General features: G+C 42.0%; 1 protein-coding gene across 1 annotated transcript in view; it reads right to left on the bottom strand.

Moving 5' to 3' along the window:
* The window catches only part of LOC102383727 (inositol 1,4,5-trisphosphate receptor type 2-like), a gene marked incomplete at its 5' end in the record, with an annotated part of 223,793 nt that overhangs the window by 87,621 nt on the left and 120,408 nt on the right, over positions 1–15,764 (bottom strand). Inside the window, 2 exon segments of the mRNA XM_014523564.2 lie at positions 7,840–7,959; positions 11,384–11,479. Of these exon segments, the coding sequence (XP_014379050.2) occupies positions 7,840–7,959; positions 11,384–11,479 (216 nt within the window).

Here is a 15,764-nt window from a genome sequence, read left to right as displayed (position 1 = left end):
CCCCCCCCCGCGGTGGAGTACCTTGCATTTATCCATGTTGAATGTCATCAGGTTTTTATCCGCCCACTTTCTAAGCCTATGAAAGGTGAGCCTGGATCACCAGCCTATCCTCGGGTTTGGACACTACCTCAAATTTTGGTGTCATCAGCGAACTTGGCCAGTCTGCTTCTGACAACAGTGTCCACATAGTTAACAAAGACGCTGAAGAATACAGGTCCAAGGACAGAGCCTTGGGGGACACCACTGGTCAGGGAGTGCCATGGTGATTCACTTCCATGGACTACTACTCTCTGGGTCCAACCTCAGAGACAATTCCCCAGCCATTGGACTGTGATATAACCGAGGCTGCAGTTGGCCAACTTTTCCATGAGGAGATCACGGGACAACAGATCAAAGGCTTTTTAAAAGTCCAAATATATGATGTCAATCTCTTCTCCCTTGTCCAGGTGATAGGTCACCTGGTCATAGAAGGAAATGAGATTGGTCAGGCAAGACCTACCCGCAACAAACCCATGCTGGCTGTCCTTCAGGATGTTGCCATCTGCCAGCTTGTCTAGAATGGTCTCTCTAATAATTTTTTCCAAAAATCTTTCCAGGGATTGAGGTCAAGCTGATTGGCCTGTAGTTCCCCAGATCTACTTTCCTCCTTTTCTTGAAGATAGGCACCGCATTGGCCTTCTTCCAATCTTTGGGTACTTCACCTGAGTGCCACAAGAGCTTGAATATCCTTGCCAGTGACTGGGCTATGATGCCTGCCAGCTCCTTAAGTACTCTGGGGTGCAGGCTGTCAGGACCAGGTAACTAGAAGGTGTCCAGCCTCTCAAGGTGTTCCTTTACAAGGTCTACACCGATGCTGCGTATAAATTCACCCTCAGCCTGGCCATCCCACATCATGTTAGGCAGGGGTGGGGGGTCCCTTTGGGCTGGTGAAAAACTGATGCAAAGTACTCATTAAGCAGGTTGGCTTTTTCCTGGGCGTCAACTGTCAGTTGTCTCATTTGGTTTAGCAGGGGTCCAGTGTTACCCTTGCTTTTCTTCTGACTCTGCACATATCTGAAGAAGAACTTTTTATGTCCTTGATACGTGTAGCCAGTTGGAGTTTGATTGCAGCCTTGGCATTCCTGGTTTTCCCCCTACAGCTCCAGACCAGTGCAGAAAGGTGCAGACCAGTGCAGAATACTCCTCCTTTATGATGATTCCTGTCTTCCATCCTTTATAAGCCTTTTTAGACATAGGAGGTTCACGAGTTCCCTGCTGAGCCAAGGAAGTTGCTGTACCCTTTTGCTACCCTTCCTCCAAGATGGGATGGACATCCCCTGTACTTTCAGGATTGCTCCCTTAAGGAGCAACCACGCATCTTGGACTCCCCTCCTTGTCAAGTCATGGCCCATTAGGGCCTTGTCAACAAGTCTCCCGAGCTTGTCAAAGTCAGCTTTCCTAAAGTTGAGGACTTCTGCATTGCTGACTTTCCAGCTTTGTGATGGATAGTAAAAGTGGTCAACTAATGGTCCCTGTCTCCCAACTTTCCTTCGATTCTTAGGTCGCTGACTAGATCATCCCCCTTGGCCAGCAACAGGTCCAGCAGCACTTTACCTCTTGTCAGTCCAAAGACTTCTTGAGTCAGGTAGAGCTCATCCATGCACATGAGGAAGCTTTGTGACCGTTCAGATTTGGCTGAGTGCTCTTCCCATGAGATGTCTGGGTAGTTGAAGTCTCCCATGACAACCATGCACCAAGAGCATGCAGCTTCAGCCAGTTCCCTGGTGAATTCCTGGTCAAGCTCTTGTTCCTGATTAGGTCTGTAGTAGACCATTGTGTCCCCTGTGCCACGTTCCTCATGCATTTTAACTCAGAGGGTGTCCAGTCGCCCTCATTTTCTAGGAAGTTATAATCTGCTCAAAAAAGCCATTGTGGTGGTTGCATAATTATTTTCTCCCTAGCTCCCATATAGCTAGTCACTTAAGCATATGCTTAAAATTAAGCATTTGCTTAAATGAATTGCTCAAGTTGGAGTCTCTCAGCATGATTTTAATATGAATGATACCCAGATCCGTCCTCTCAGCTGATGGGTTGCAATCCCCAGGAGTAGGAGGTCACAAAAGGACTGCTAACTGTTTTAAAACAAAGGAAGTACCAGTGCCTGCCCCTTACATACACTTCCCCTACATAGTCTGATATGTATTCTCCACCAAGCTTATGAAACACACACACCTACATTCCTGGTTCACTCCCTACAGGTGCAGACCAGTGCAGAATACTCCTCCTTTATGATGATTCCTGTCTTCCATCCTTTATAAGCCTTTTTAGACATAGGAGGTTCACGAGTTCCCTGCTGAGCCAAGGAAGTTGCTGTACCCTTTTGCTACCCTTCCTCCAAGATGGGATGGACATCCCCTGTACTTTCAGGATTGCTCCCTTAAGGAGCAACCACGCATCTTGGACTCCCCTCCTTGTCAAGTCATGGCCCATTAGGGCCTTGTCAACAAGTCTCCCGAGCTTGTCAAAGTCAGCTTTCCTAAAGTTGAGGACTTCTGCATTGCTGACTTTCCAGCTTTGTGATGGATAGTAAAAGTGGTCAACTAATGGTCCCTGTCTCCCAACTTTCCTTCGATTCTTAGGTCGCTGACTAGATCATCCCCCTTGGCCAGCAACAGGTCCAGCAGCACTTTACCTCTTGTCAGTCCAAAGACTTCTTGAGTCAGGTAGAGCTCATCCATGCACATGAGGAAGCTTTGTGACCGTTCAGATTTGGCTGAGTGCTCTTCCCATGAGATGTCTGGGTAGTTGAAGTCTCCCATGACAACCATGCACCAAGAGCATGCAGCTTCAGCCAGTTCCCTGGTGAATTCCTGGTCAAGCTCTTGTTCCTGATTAGGTCTGTAGTAGACCATTGTGTCCCCTGTGCCACGTTCCTCATGCATTTTAACTCAGAGGGTGTCCAGTCGCCCTCATTTTCTAGGAAGTTATAATCTGCTCAAAAAAGCCATTGTGGTGGTTGCATAATTATTTTCTCCCTAGCTCCCATATAGCTAGTCACTTAAGCATATGCTTAAAATTAAGCATTTGCTTAAATGAATTGCTCAAGTTGGAGTCTCTCAGCATGATTTTAATATGAATGATACCCAGATCCGTCCTCTCAGCTGATGGGTTGCAATCCCCAGGAGTAGGAGGTCACAAAAGGACTGCTAACTGTTTTAAAACAAAGGAAGTACCAGTGCCTGCCCCTTACATACACTTCCCCTACATAGTCTGATATGTATTCTCCACCAAGCTTATGAAACACACACACCTAAATTAGAAAGGCCTGACCTTGCTATCATTGATCCATTTTTTTACTTTTACATTTATAGTAAATGTAATGGAGTCACAATTTTTCTTTTTTTTATTTCACATTGTAGGTGGTTGAGAAACACAATTCCAGATGACTCCCTTAGCAAAGTCTGTTCATCTCATAACCTATTGAAAAAAAAAATCCTTTTTTAACAACCAGTTCTGCAAGCTCAAGCAGTAATTTGAAAATTAGGAAGGTTTCTCTGTGCCATCCCTTCTGATGTTCTTCCTCATTTACACAACTAGGTCCCCAGTTCACAGTCCAAACCAAAGCTGAGTATTAAGATCAAATTTGGTGTGATACTGCATCACAAGTCTTTACAAAGACTAAAGAAACATCACCCTATGCATTTTATTGATGAGTACCTTATTAACTTCACAAAACAGAGAATGCCCTTGGTTTAGCACGATCTACATTTAATAAAATGTTATTAACGTGCTACATAGATTTCCCTTAATTGAGATACTGGAACAAAATAATACACCTTCACTAAGAAAGAAGTGACTGAGTAAAGCTCAAAGGTTGGCTGCAGGCATGGTGTCTGAATGGACAGAGACAAATAGCATGTTTAGCCACAGTGGATTCTTGTGAGATAAATCATGCATGCTGTCCATTTGGTGACAGTGGGCTTTTTTTCTAGCACATATCAAGCTCCAGTTTATGTCATTACTCTGCACTGGTATGGGCTACAAAAAAGCTGCAGCTGAAATGAACCATCACCTCCAAACCAGACTGCAGTGTGGGAGTGCAGGTTTTGCTAGACTGACAAGGACAGTTCATTTCTGCTTTCTCTAAGCTGTGTTCCATTCCCTGCTTGGCTCATAACAGACAGGACAGGAAGAGTGGGAAGCAGTAATGTGAGAAGAAGACTGAAGTCTGGAGGGAGACTAGCTTGCGCATATGGCAGACTGGAGGAGGATGAAGAGGTAAGAAGGAAAAAAATGCAAGAGATGTGAGGGAAAAGCAAGGAGAAGGAGAATACCATGCAACACAGTTTCTCATCAAACACTCTACAATGTCCCATGATTTCATGGACCTTCTGTGCCCAGCCCTCCAGTGTTAAGAGGTTATAACATAGTCCTCAGCTTCCTCTGTGACATTTATATCTTTCTATGCACATGTCAGATGCTTACAAGAAAGCCTTTTGCTTCTGGTAAAACCAACCACAAGAAGGGCAGGGAAGGATGTAGCAGTAGCAAAATGCAGAACCCACTACAACCCTTAAAAAGTGCAACGACAAAAAACGAAAGTCTGGGTGCCCCAAAATAAACTGTCTGTGCATGAGGCTGTAATAACAAAAAGAGGAACTTTACACTAGCATCTGCTGCTCTGGAGTGGTACAAAAGCTATAACCAGAGCATATGGTCACGTGCAAGTCAGGAAAAGCAGCTAAAAGGCCATGCAAGTTATGAAAATAGTAAAAAATGAATGATGAAATTGTAAGGAACAAAGAAATATTATGTAAATGAAGTCAGCTAAACAGTGTGCAGGGCTCAACTACCAATAAGCTACTGAGATGTAGCACAGTGTTAGAGGGAGTTTAGAGAATGGAGCCAGGAAAGGAACTAAGCAACAATGGTTTAATTCATGAGGGACCAAAATTCATATCCTGCCCAGCCCAGAGCAAGTACAAGGGCACATGTGGAAAGGTTCAAAGGTTACTGGTCATGTGCTAAAACCCATAGCTTTTCATTAAGAAAGGAGAGAAAAAGTTCCCAAATAGAACGATCAAGCCTGCCAACCTTCTCCTGTGCCATAGTCTGATGTTCTGCATGATTGCACGGATATTGTAAAAAGATGTATTTACTGTGACACCCAGACAGAGGGAGGGGAATCAGTCATTTTTACAAAAGGATAGAGATTTTTACCACAAGTAAAGTTATTTACTTCTTTAGGACAGGGAAGGACACTGGAAACAGCTGACAAACCTTAAATATACCTCACCAGGCATCAGGCCTTGGTACCTCAGGCTATGTCTAGTAGGGCTGTGCAAAGCTTCGGTAGCTGATTTGATTCGGAGGAGATTTGGCCTGATTCAGTGGCCAAATCTCCAAATCTGAATCGAATCGGGAGACCCATTAATCTCTCTGAATTGAATCGGAAGCCTCCGAATCGATTCAGAGAGATTCAGAGATTCGGTCACAGACTATACAAGCAGGCAGTGCTGGTGAGAACAGCTGAGGGAGCAGAAAGACGAGCCCTGGCTTGAGCCGGCAGCCCCAGGAGAAGCCACGGCTTGTTCAGCTCTTCCCCTGGCTGCCCTCCCCCTGCTGGGGCGAGGCAGGCAGTGCTGGCAGCCCCAGAAGCCATGGGGGTTGGAGGGAACAATTGGGGAAGCTGGGGAATGAGCAGGAGTTGGGGGACTGAACCAGGAGCTGGGAGGAACGATCAGGGGATGGGGGAACAAACAGAAGCTTCCCCACAGCTCCCAGTTTGATTCCCCAGCTCCTAGTTCAATTCCCCAGTTCCCAGTTCGATCCCCCACAGCTCCCTGATCAGTCCCCCCAGCCCCTGCAGCTTCTCCCAGGGCTGCCAACACTGTCTGCCTCGCCCCAGCAGGGGAACAGCCAGGGGAGTAGCCAAACGAGCTGTGGCTTGAGCCGGCAGCCCTGGGAGAAGCCACGGGGGCTGGGGGGAAATGATCAAAGAGATGGGGGAATGACTGGGAGCTGGGGGATGGAACCGGGAGCTGAGGGGAAGCCCCTGTTCATTTGCCCAGCCCCCAATCATTCTCTCCAGTTCCCGATTAGATTCCTGAGCTCCTAATTCGATCCCCCAGCTCCCCAAACATTCCCCCCAGCTCCTGGGGCTCGTCCAGCTGCTCTCCCAGCTGCTCCCGCCAGCACTACCTGCCTGTATGGCCGAATAAGATTCAGTGCCAAATATCTTTGGATTCAGCCAAATTGAATCACTGTCCCTCTGAATCACCGAATCAAAATCTGAAGCAAATACTTGCCGCTTCACACAGGCCTAATGTCTACACTTGCCACCAGGACAGGTAGACAAGTGTAGCATGCGACTAGCTCAGGTACCCACAACAGTGAAGCTACAGCACTGACTGCACAACCCTATACAGGAACCTGGGTAGATACTTGACAGCTGAAACCAATTGCCAGCTTGGGTATATCTACATATACTGCAATCATACCTCCAACCTACCCTGAATAGTGATTATGACACCTCTTTAGATTTATTCTAGCAGGCTTATGGTACATATGGCCTATGTTCAGCTCTCAGCAAGTTATTCTTCATTGTTCTGAATCTTGTATAATAATTTACAGCAGAGCAAAGACATCCCAAAGTGTGTATGAAAAAGTCCCATTTTGATTTGATACTGTTTTGTGGTTACTTTTCACTAGGGAAAATGGTCATATACTATTCAGGAATATTTTTCCACAAAAAATCCTATTATCTCTGATAGAACTTCTGCACACAGGGCTAGAATTTAGCCATAGTAAATTCTATTTTACCATTTAGCCATAGTAAATAGTAAGATCAAGATTCACTTATTAAACAATAAACGTGTTTTACCATAAGAACACAAATGTGTGTGTGTGTATACATATATATATAAACAGATGTGTATACACATGCACACACACACAGAGCATATACTTCAGTGAATCATCTTTATTTCTCATTTTATTATTAGTGCAATTACGAACTGTTTTTTTTCTTCTGTTTGGAGTTATTCAAATTTGCGATAGTAACTTAACTTTTTCTGTTGTGTTTTCTGACACTTTATTTGCAACACACTCCCTTGTTATTTTCTTTTTATCTGTATGACCTTAATAAAAACCATGAAAAAGGTATGTTCCTTTATATGAAACAGCCAATATTATCTGGCTGTACCAGTAATAAAATTTGTTCCATAAAGTTGTACAGCCATTTAAGACATAGCAACACAACCATTATTTTAACACCAAGATCTAATATTCTGAAATGTAAATGTCCCATACAACAAAAACATTACCCATAGTCAACTTTATAGTTTAGGAAATAGGTAGAATCAGAAAAACCAGTGAAACTGTTACATAATACAAAAGGAAAAAATTAGTCAAAAAGCCAGACTACTGACATTGCCGGAAAGATCTAACAGATCAAAACTAAATTTAGTATTTCCATGCACATTTATTTAATACAAAAATAGAAGGTAGGAATAAAAATAATAAAAATTAATCTGATCCAATTTATCTTTTCATTAATATAACTGTTTGTTATATCTGAGCTGAAAACTCCTAAAGTGACATGAGTCAAGTTGAATATACAGTACCTGCTCCACTCTGAGTTGTTATACTCTGCCCACTCCCACACACACAGTATGTAAGACCACATACTTGGATACCCACCTCTAAAAACACTCTAGACAAGCTTATGCCAGACAGAAGCCTGACCCTATAGATGTTACACAGGAAATTTGCATTTTTAATACACAGAGGTCTGAGGTAGAGTTTAAGACCATTTTCCCACACTTTCAGGACTTCTATGATTGATAACAAAAGGCATACCTGATGTGCCAATATATAGATATTATGACCAACATCTTTTGGGGAAATACTGTCATCACCATTCTCCTCCTCATGGTCACACTCTAGACCTTGATTGTAAGCATTCTTCATTACATCCACCTTAGAAACAAATAAAAGCAAATGGACATGAACCTACTTAAATTCCATGAAAATTGTGTACTGCCTACAGATTACATTTGGACAGGTCTCCTGGAGTCCTATGAGCTACACTGAAAAGCACTTTTTGAATGAAGATTCAGAAGTTGTTTGGTTTATTCTTCTCTTAACCTTCACTGTTTTTTCTCTTCAGCAGTTTAAAACAGGCGGTGAAGTGTGCAGTATAATTGTTGCCTGGTGCTTGAAATGCTTATTTTGGGTGACATTGGTCTAGACACAGAAGATGCTTTATGTCACTTCAGAAGGATGATCCAATAGTTAGGGCATTAGCTTGGGGTTCAAGAGAGACTCTATCTCAAGGTTTCTGCATGATCCTGGAAAAGTTGCTTGGTGTCTCTGCACCTTGATTCCCCTTCTGTAAAATGGGCATAACAGCTCTTCCCTGATATAAAGGGGCCAGTGAAGATAAGTACATTAAAGATTGTAAGATTCTCAGATGCATCAGGCCACACAAGATGAGTGAGACCCTTTAATGGGGCTATGTGGAAGAGAAGAATTCCAAGCAGAGCAACTGCACTGGTTTTTCTAGACCTTGTTATGAGCCATTTAGAGGTCCTGCATTCTTTTCAGATGAGGTGATTTGGAAGGACCATCATGCCTGGTTGAGGCAGGATCAAGTCACCGGATCTGTGCTTATATATGGTAACATGGGCAATGATGAGCATTCCAGTTTAGTTTGCCAACCACCCTAAAAGACCCCTATCATTGTCCTGTGGCCTTAAGTTTAACTTGTACACCAAAAGGGCTTTGTACAAGCAGAGCCATTGTCTAAACTGTCTCTCACCACATTCTCATTAACAAGCTAAGGAAACATGAACTAGATGGAAATACTATAAGGTGAATACATAACTGATCAAATCATCCCTCTCAAGGAGCAGTCATCAAGTTTCAATGTCTAGTTGGGAGGAGGTATCAAGTGGGATTCTCCAAGGGTCCGTCCTGGGCCCAGTATTGTTTAAATATCTTCCTTAATGATTTGGAATGATGGGATCAAGTGCACACTTTGTAAATTCAAAAAACAACAAACTGGTGTTACAGACGCACCAGAAAGTAGGGCTAGGAACCAGAATGACCTGAATAGGCTGGAGAAATGGTCTGCAACCAAGCAGATGAGATTTGACAAGTGCAGAGTCCTGCACTTGGAACAGAATAACTGTATGCACAAATACAGACTGGGAAATGACTGATTAGGCATCAGTACTGTAGAGGAGGACCTGGGGATTACAGTGGACCATAAAATGAATATGAACCAACTGTGTGCTCCTGCTGCTGCAGCAAAAAAAACCCACCACCACCAAAAAACCCAGACCAAGAACATGCTGGGTTGTATCAACAACAGTGACACTTGCAAATCAAGGGAAGTAATTCTTCAGCACTGGTAAGACCTCACCTGGAGTACTGTGTCCAATTTTGGGCCCTATACTTCCAGAAGGATGTGGACAGCTTGGAAAGTGTCCAGCGCAGAGCAACAAAAATGAGAGGTAAGACTTATGAGAAAACGGTGAAAGAACCAGCATTATTTAGTCTGGAGAAGAGAAGCCAGAGGAGGGGATTTGAAAACAGTCTTTAAATACTTGAAGGGCAATTACAGAGAGGATGGAGATGGGCTTCTTTCTATGGCAGTAGGGGACAGGACTAGGAGCAAGGCCTCAAGCTGCAGCAGGGGAAATTTATGTTGGAAATTGGGAGGAACTTTTTGACTATGAGAGGAATCAAGCACTGGAACAGGCTACCTAGAGAAACTGTGGAATCACTATCCTTGAACGTTTTCAAGAGCAAGCTAGACAGACACTTGACTGCGATAATGTAGTCAGGGATGATCCTGCCTTAAGCTGAGGGCTGGACTAGATGACCTGATGAGGTCTCGTCCAGCTCTTGTTTCCTATGATCCTACGAACATACACACAGAGAGGATGAAATCCTGAAAACAATTAAACCAATGGCAACATTGTCATTAACTTCAAGGAGGGTCTTATTTAATTGGTAAATCCTTTTTTAAACACTCACTAATGAGACATGTAGAGAAAAGCGTTCATGGGACAAAAGACAAAAAAAATCCAGACAGCAAAATCTGATATAAGATCCTAACAATAATCATCAAGATCAAAATCAAATCATATGCTTCAGAGCATATGTCACTGGATCTCCTGCAAGAGCCAGGAAATAGTTCTCCTCACTATGGTCAACATTGCACAATTCTGGGATATTTTTTTAATTTTGGTAACAACTTGTGCTAGAAGCAAGATACTAAATGGATCTAATGCAAAATGGGAAATCCTTTGAAAAAAATCCTAGTCTATACACAATTCTATGAAGTTCAAAATGGCAACACTCCCTTCCCCACAAAACTTTGGCATCAGTGAGGAAGCTACACAAATTCTGGGCCTTGTTAAAGGGTGTTTGTCAGCCGCATGTTTAAAGAAAGGTCACTGATGCTGCTGGCAATCCCTTGCTATATTGAGACATGTAATGTATGCCACTTACAACCTGTTTCTAGCCAGAAGCATGTTGCAACAAACTTACTAACTCTCCAAGGAATTGAAGAGAAAAAAGAAAACCCAAGAGGCTATGGATCAGGTAACAGATGTTGGAAGGGTCAGGGATTCCAAAGAAACAATTTTAGAAAGAAAAAGATGAATAATTTCTTTGTTAGCTGTCCTCCAGCAATGCCATTCACGTATGATTCTCTCTACCTCCGCAGAGCCCCACCATATCAATGGACTTTGCCTAGGCAAAACAGTCTTAGCCTGTTTTCCAATCACCACAGCTAAAAGGTCAATTCTGGATGGGAATGGCAACTCACCCAAACTTGCAATCATTATTTAGAGTTATGGGAACTAATGCAAATATTATCTCTATTCAAAAATATACCAAGAAGTGTTCCGATATATATATTTATTTTTGGCCTGTGAGGCAAATATTTTTCTTCTTATTCAGTATCGTATAATGTGCATGTACTTCAGATACCTCCCCAACAAAGGATCCCTATGCTAATTAGCCCCCAACTCATAACTGGAGCTGGGTGTTCTTGTCACGTCTTGGGACCCTTCAAAAATTTATATAGGGCCACCAGGTCTCTAATTTCTCAGTGTACTTGAAGACAGTTAAGTGAAGTATGATCATTTACTTAGGAAATAATTACAGAAAACTGCTTGGAATGGATAAAAATAATGAAGTCATAAAGACTGAAATCATGCATACTTGATCCTTGGAAAGCCTTTTTTGTGAATTAGTACTAGCCTGATACAATGTGTTACTTTATAGTGCTAACACTCTTCAACTTAGATGCAAATCATTTAAAAATGTTTTGATAATAGGTTTATTTTAATTCAGCCAAAAAAATTATGAATATTCAAAATATTGTTACCAGTTCCCTTGGTCTCATGTTGAAAAGGATTCTTTCAGCGTTCTCACTGTCATGCCTGCTTTCCATAATAGCCAGCAAAAGCTTGGAGGCATTGTCCTAGGAACACAAAACCAAGTTAATGCAAATTTAAAATCTATTTCACGGATTAACAATCCTTGCATTTGTTTTAATTGAGATTACTAGGACCACCTTTTTGGTGGACAAGATTTTAAATGGCTTTCATCTTTTGTTTTATGGATATATTTAATAGTTTTCCCCCAATTTAATGTCAGCATACTGCAAATCTAACTGTATAGAATATCACAGAAGAGGTATTTTAAATATTGAAAAGTATCTGACTGAACTACAACACTCTGGTCTATACTGTGCACAATAAATGATATTCTATGTCCTGTTTTTATTGCTTACCTAGCACTTTTTATAATGGTATTTTGTTAAAACAATTCACAGCAGAGGTAATTACAAATGGTATTATACAAAAGGTTTTGTCTATCATGCAGGTTCCCTTTCCTTTTTTTTCCTGGGCATTATTAGTTATTATCTCAAAGGCTATAAAATAAACTGGTTACATACATTCCATAATCTGAAAACTTTATTTGACAAGCAAGTATTCAGCATATTCTTGTATTCCTGGGGGAATGTGGAAAGATATACTTTTTACTACTACTTGCTTTTCACTAGCATCTTACCCATAAATACCATATTTACGAAAGTCTAAGACAACCCTTAATTTAAGACACCTCTCCATAATTAGATTTGATTTATGGAAAAATTATAAATTTGTTATACTTGTCCAAGTATATAAACTAATTATCAGAGGTTTGTCTTTAATTCAGCCCCCTCCCACTGTTGCAGCAGGGAAAATGGCTGGGGTGGTTATGTGGCCCCCTTCCCCAACTTCTTCCCTCTGCATCCCCTTCCCCACCCCTTACTGTCAGACCCTGCTCAGGCTCTGTTCATTCCCCAAGTACATGGAAGTGAGGGGCAAGTAGAGGCTAATTTGAAGCGAGGGACCAAAAAACTATGACTTTGAAAAAAAAACAACATACCTGTCATAATTTGCATATATGCAAACTATTGTGGGTACTTATAAGACTTCATCCATAATTGATGCATTTAACTATTTTTTGCAAACTGCTGCAAGTTTCAGCATAGGTTTTCCATAAACATACTTTTGAACAATACTTTTTTACCTACTTATACACAGTACAAACTATGCATGACATTAGCACAAAACCAAAAAGGCTCATGATTTATTATATATTTCATTGGGCTGGGGTCCAGCAGAGTCAACAGCATTTCAAACCATGGTGACCTCAGAACCCAGTACTGCTCAGTATGTGTGTATTTCAGATACCTCCCCAACATTGGATCACTATGCTAATTAGCCCCAACTCATAATTGGACCTGGGTGTTCTTGTCACAAGTCCTAGGACCTTCAAAAATGTATATACAGATGAGGTTTAGGGCCACCACAGTTTGAATTTGTGATTCACCATGAGTTGAAAAAGAGTCAGTGCTGAGGGGGACTGAGCAGAATGGGCAGTACGTCTGATTTCAGTAGCTAATTTCAGTAGCACTTTTGCACGATTATTTTAAGATACATCGTGGCACCATATTATAAGTGAAACTGGTAGTATGCCTATTATTACGACCGTCTGGCCCTTCTTGATATATGAACCTGTTTTCATTGACTTATAACTTTGCTAAATATTAAGTCCAGGCTGAAATTTCCCACTCTGGATAAAAATTTCTGAGAATGAGATAGAGGAAAATATGTTATTTTGCCCATGCTAAGTAATTCTGGTGACCTTTTCTTTGGGCAACTATGGAGCTAAGAAATGTATGTTTTAACTACAGGGCTTAAAATTCGGCAGGTTAGTGGCCCCAAGGACATTAGACAGATTTATTTTGGCGTTTCGCTTCACCTTCCATTTCGATGAAACAGTGTTTCATTTTGAGTTTCATTTCATTTTGAGAGCACTGTTCCATTCTGTTTCATCAAAATGGTTTCGCTGTTTCAACGCTGTATCAACATTTTGCCCATAGGCTATAATGGAGAAGCACAAAACTGCCTAAAACTTTGTCATTTCTTGCCTGATTCCAATGAAACTTGCAGGGATGATAGCCTCTTCTGAGGGCATGAAGCCTGCCATGTTTCACAGAGATAGGTGCAGGGATTTCTAGAAAACTGCATCTCAAGCTTCTGACAAGCAGGAGCTGGGGAGCAGGAGCATGCTATGATCCGGCAGGCAGATCAAGGGCCATGGAGATTTCTTAATACAGGCTTGTGTGTGCATGCATGCACAATGTTTATTGTAATATCCAAAACTTGTATTTTGCAACCTTAGGATTGCACAAAAAATGCACAAATTCTCCATATTACATATAATAATATAACAATAATTAAATGTTATTAGTAGTTTTGCCATGAATGTCAATCTGAGCAAGACAGATGATTTAATAATGTAGATCCAATTCTTGAATGGAAAATCAGGGCCGCAGTCTCAGTCTTTGATGTCACAACTTTTCTCATCAAACATATTCTATTTGAGTAATAACAAGTTATCTACAGAATTACACAAAATGGGCCCAGTTGATCTTTGAGGCAACCCCTACTGAAGATATGACAAATTACTTTTTCCTTTACATATTTGTTTACAAAATGGTGCTTTATAAATGTCTAGCACAATAATTAAATGTCAATCAAAACTGTACAGCAGTGGATGTAGCTCTTCAATTTTACAGGAAGTGACTGGAATTTTGATTTCAGTGGAAATATTTTTGTGCTTAAAGATGTGCTTACTCGAGCTATGTGAAGCTTTGGTCCCTGATTTGATTCGGTGGAGATTTGGCCTGATTCGGTAGTCAAATCTCTGAATCCGAATCAAATCAGAGGACCCTTTAATCTCTCTGAATCAAATCGGAACCCTCCAAATCAATTTGCAGAGATTTGGAAAGGTTTGGCGATTTGGACGCAGTCACAGCTTTAAATGTTTTTTCTACATACCTCTTGGTAGCAGGCGGCTCGGGAATGCTGTGATGCTGCGGGGCACGGAGTGTCCCACAGAAGCGCGGGGTGCTCCCCAGCAAACCTGGAAGTGGACCAGGAGCACTTCCGGCCCACTTCCAGGTCTGCTGGGAAGCGTGCAGGGGGCACCCCCACATCCCCCACAGCTTGGTGATTGGTGCCTCCTGGGTCTGGGGGAGGCACCCAGAGTCCCCCCACAACCAATCACCAAGCTGAGTGGTGCAGGGGGGGAGTCATGGGGGGGGCCTGTGCACTCCCCAGCATATCCGGAAGTGGACCCGCACTCCTGTGGGATGCTCCGTGTGCCCCAGCATTACGGTGTCCACAAGCCACGCTAGTACCTTGACGTAGGTAGAAAAAATATTTAAAGCTGTGTCTGTGTCCGAATCGCTGATTCTCCAAATCGGCATCGAATCTTCAGATTCGGATTTGGCCGAATCGAGTCAGGGACAGTGATCTGAATTAAGGAATTGAATTGCTGTCCCTGATTCGGGCTGAATCCAAATCCGAATCGAATACAGCCCGCTTCACCCCCCCCAGTGCTTACATGTTTTACTGGAAAGGGGTAAGGGGTGTGAATTGATTTCACAACGTTATCACAGTTATTAAAATCCTTTTGATATAATTATAATAATATTATCAGACATGTCACCAGTATGATGTAATGTAGCCACAATGAACTATTTCTCTGTTACACTGGAGGTTTACACATCTACAATGGAAAATGATCATTCTGATGGCAGAAGAATGACAACAACAACAACAAAAAATCACTAGGTAATCTGTGCTCTACAAAGGAGGACAATGTCAAGCTAATCTAGGGATCTACATGTTTCCCTAAGGGATACAAACAAAACAAAAACACCGCCACTCACACACCTGCAAAGACACAAGTGCCTGTGCATGCACACAACTAAGGAGAAAATTAAAATACACTAATTTAACTTTGCTTTTGACAGTATTTGGCACTTTAATTGCAGGTCAGCTGATACATACTTTTTCTCCCGTTTGTACCATTTTTAGAGTCCAATATATAGAAATGCCTGCTTTGTTACACTACTTGAGGTGCACAGCATTTAACAGTCTAAGGATTTTTTTTATATCTGGGGTTTAGATACAAGTTTCTGTTGGACTAGGCTCTTAAAGAAAGATAACATTACATTCAAAGGCATGATGGCGGGAGCTGATTCACTGATATCCATGATGGTTTTGAGGTTGATTCACTGATTGTCCTGAGCAGAACTGAGTTAAATTTGCAATGTTTGTTTTCTAATGCTGCTCAGTATGTTTTGCTGTGGTAAGATTAAGTAAGTGTCAGCTTACCTAGAGCTCCTGCATAGGCATTTTTCC

Source organism: Alligator sinensis, unplaced genomic scaffold (genome assembly GCF_000455745.1).
Source record: "Alligator sinensis unplaced genomic scaffold, ASM45574v1 scaffold696_3, whole genome shotgun sequence".
In the NCBI taxonomy this organism is placed as follows: domain Eukaryota; kingdom Metazoa; phylum Chordata; order Crocodylia; family Alligatoridae; genus Alligator; species Alligator sinensis.
The sequence above is the reverse complement of the archived record's forward strand: the minus strand, read 5'-3'. Positions and strand labels throughout refer to the sequence as shown.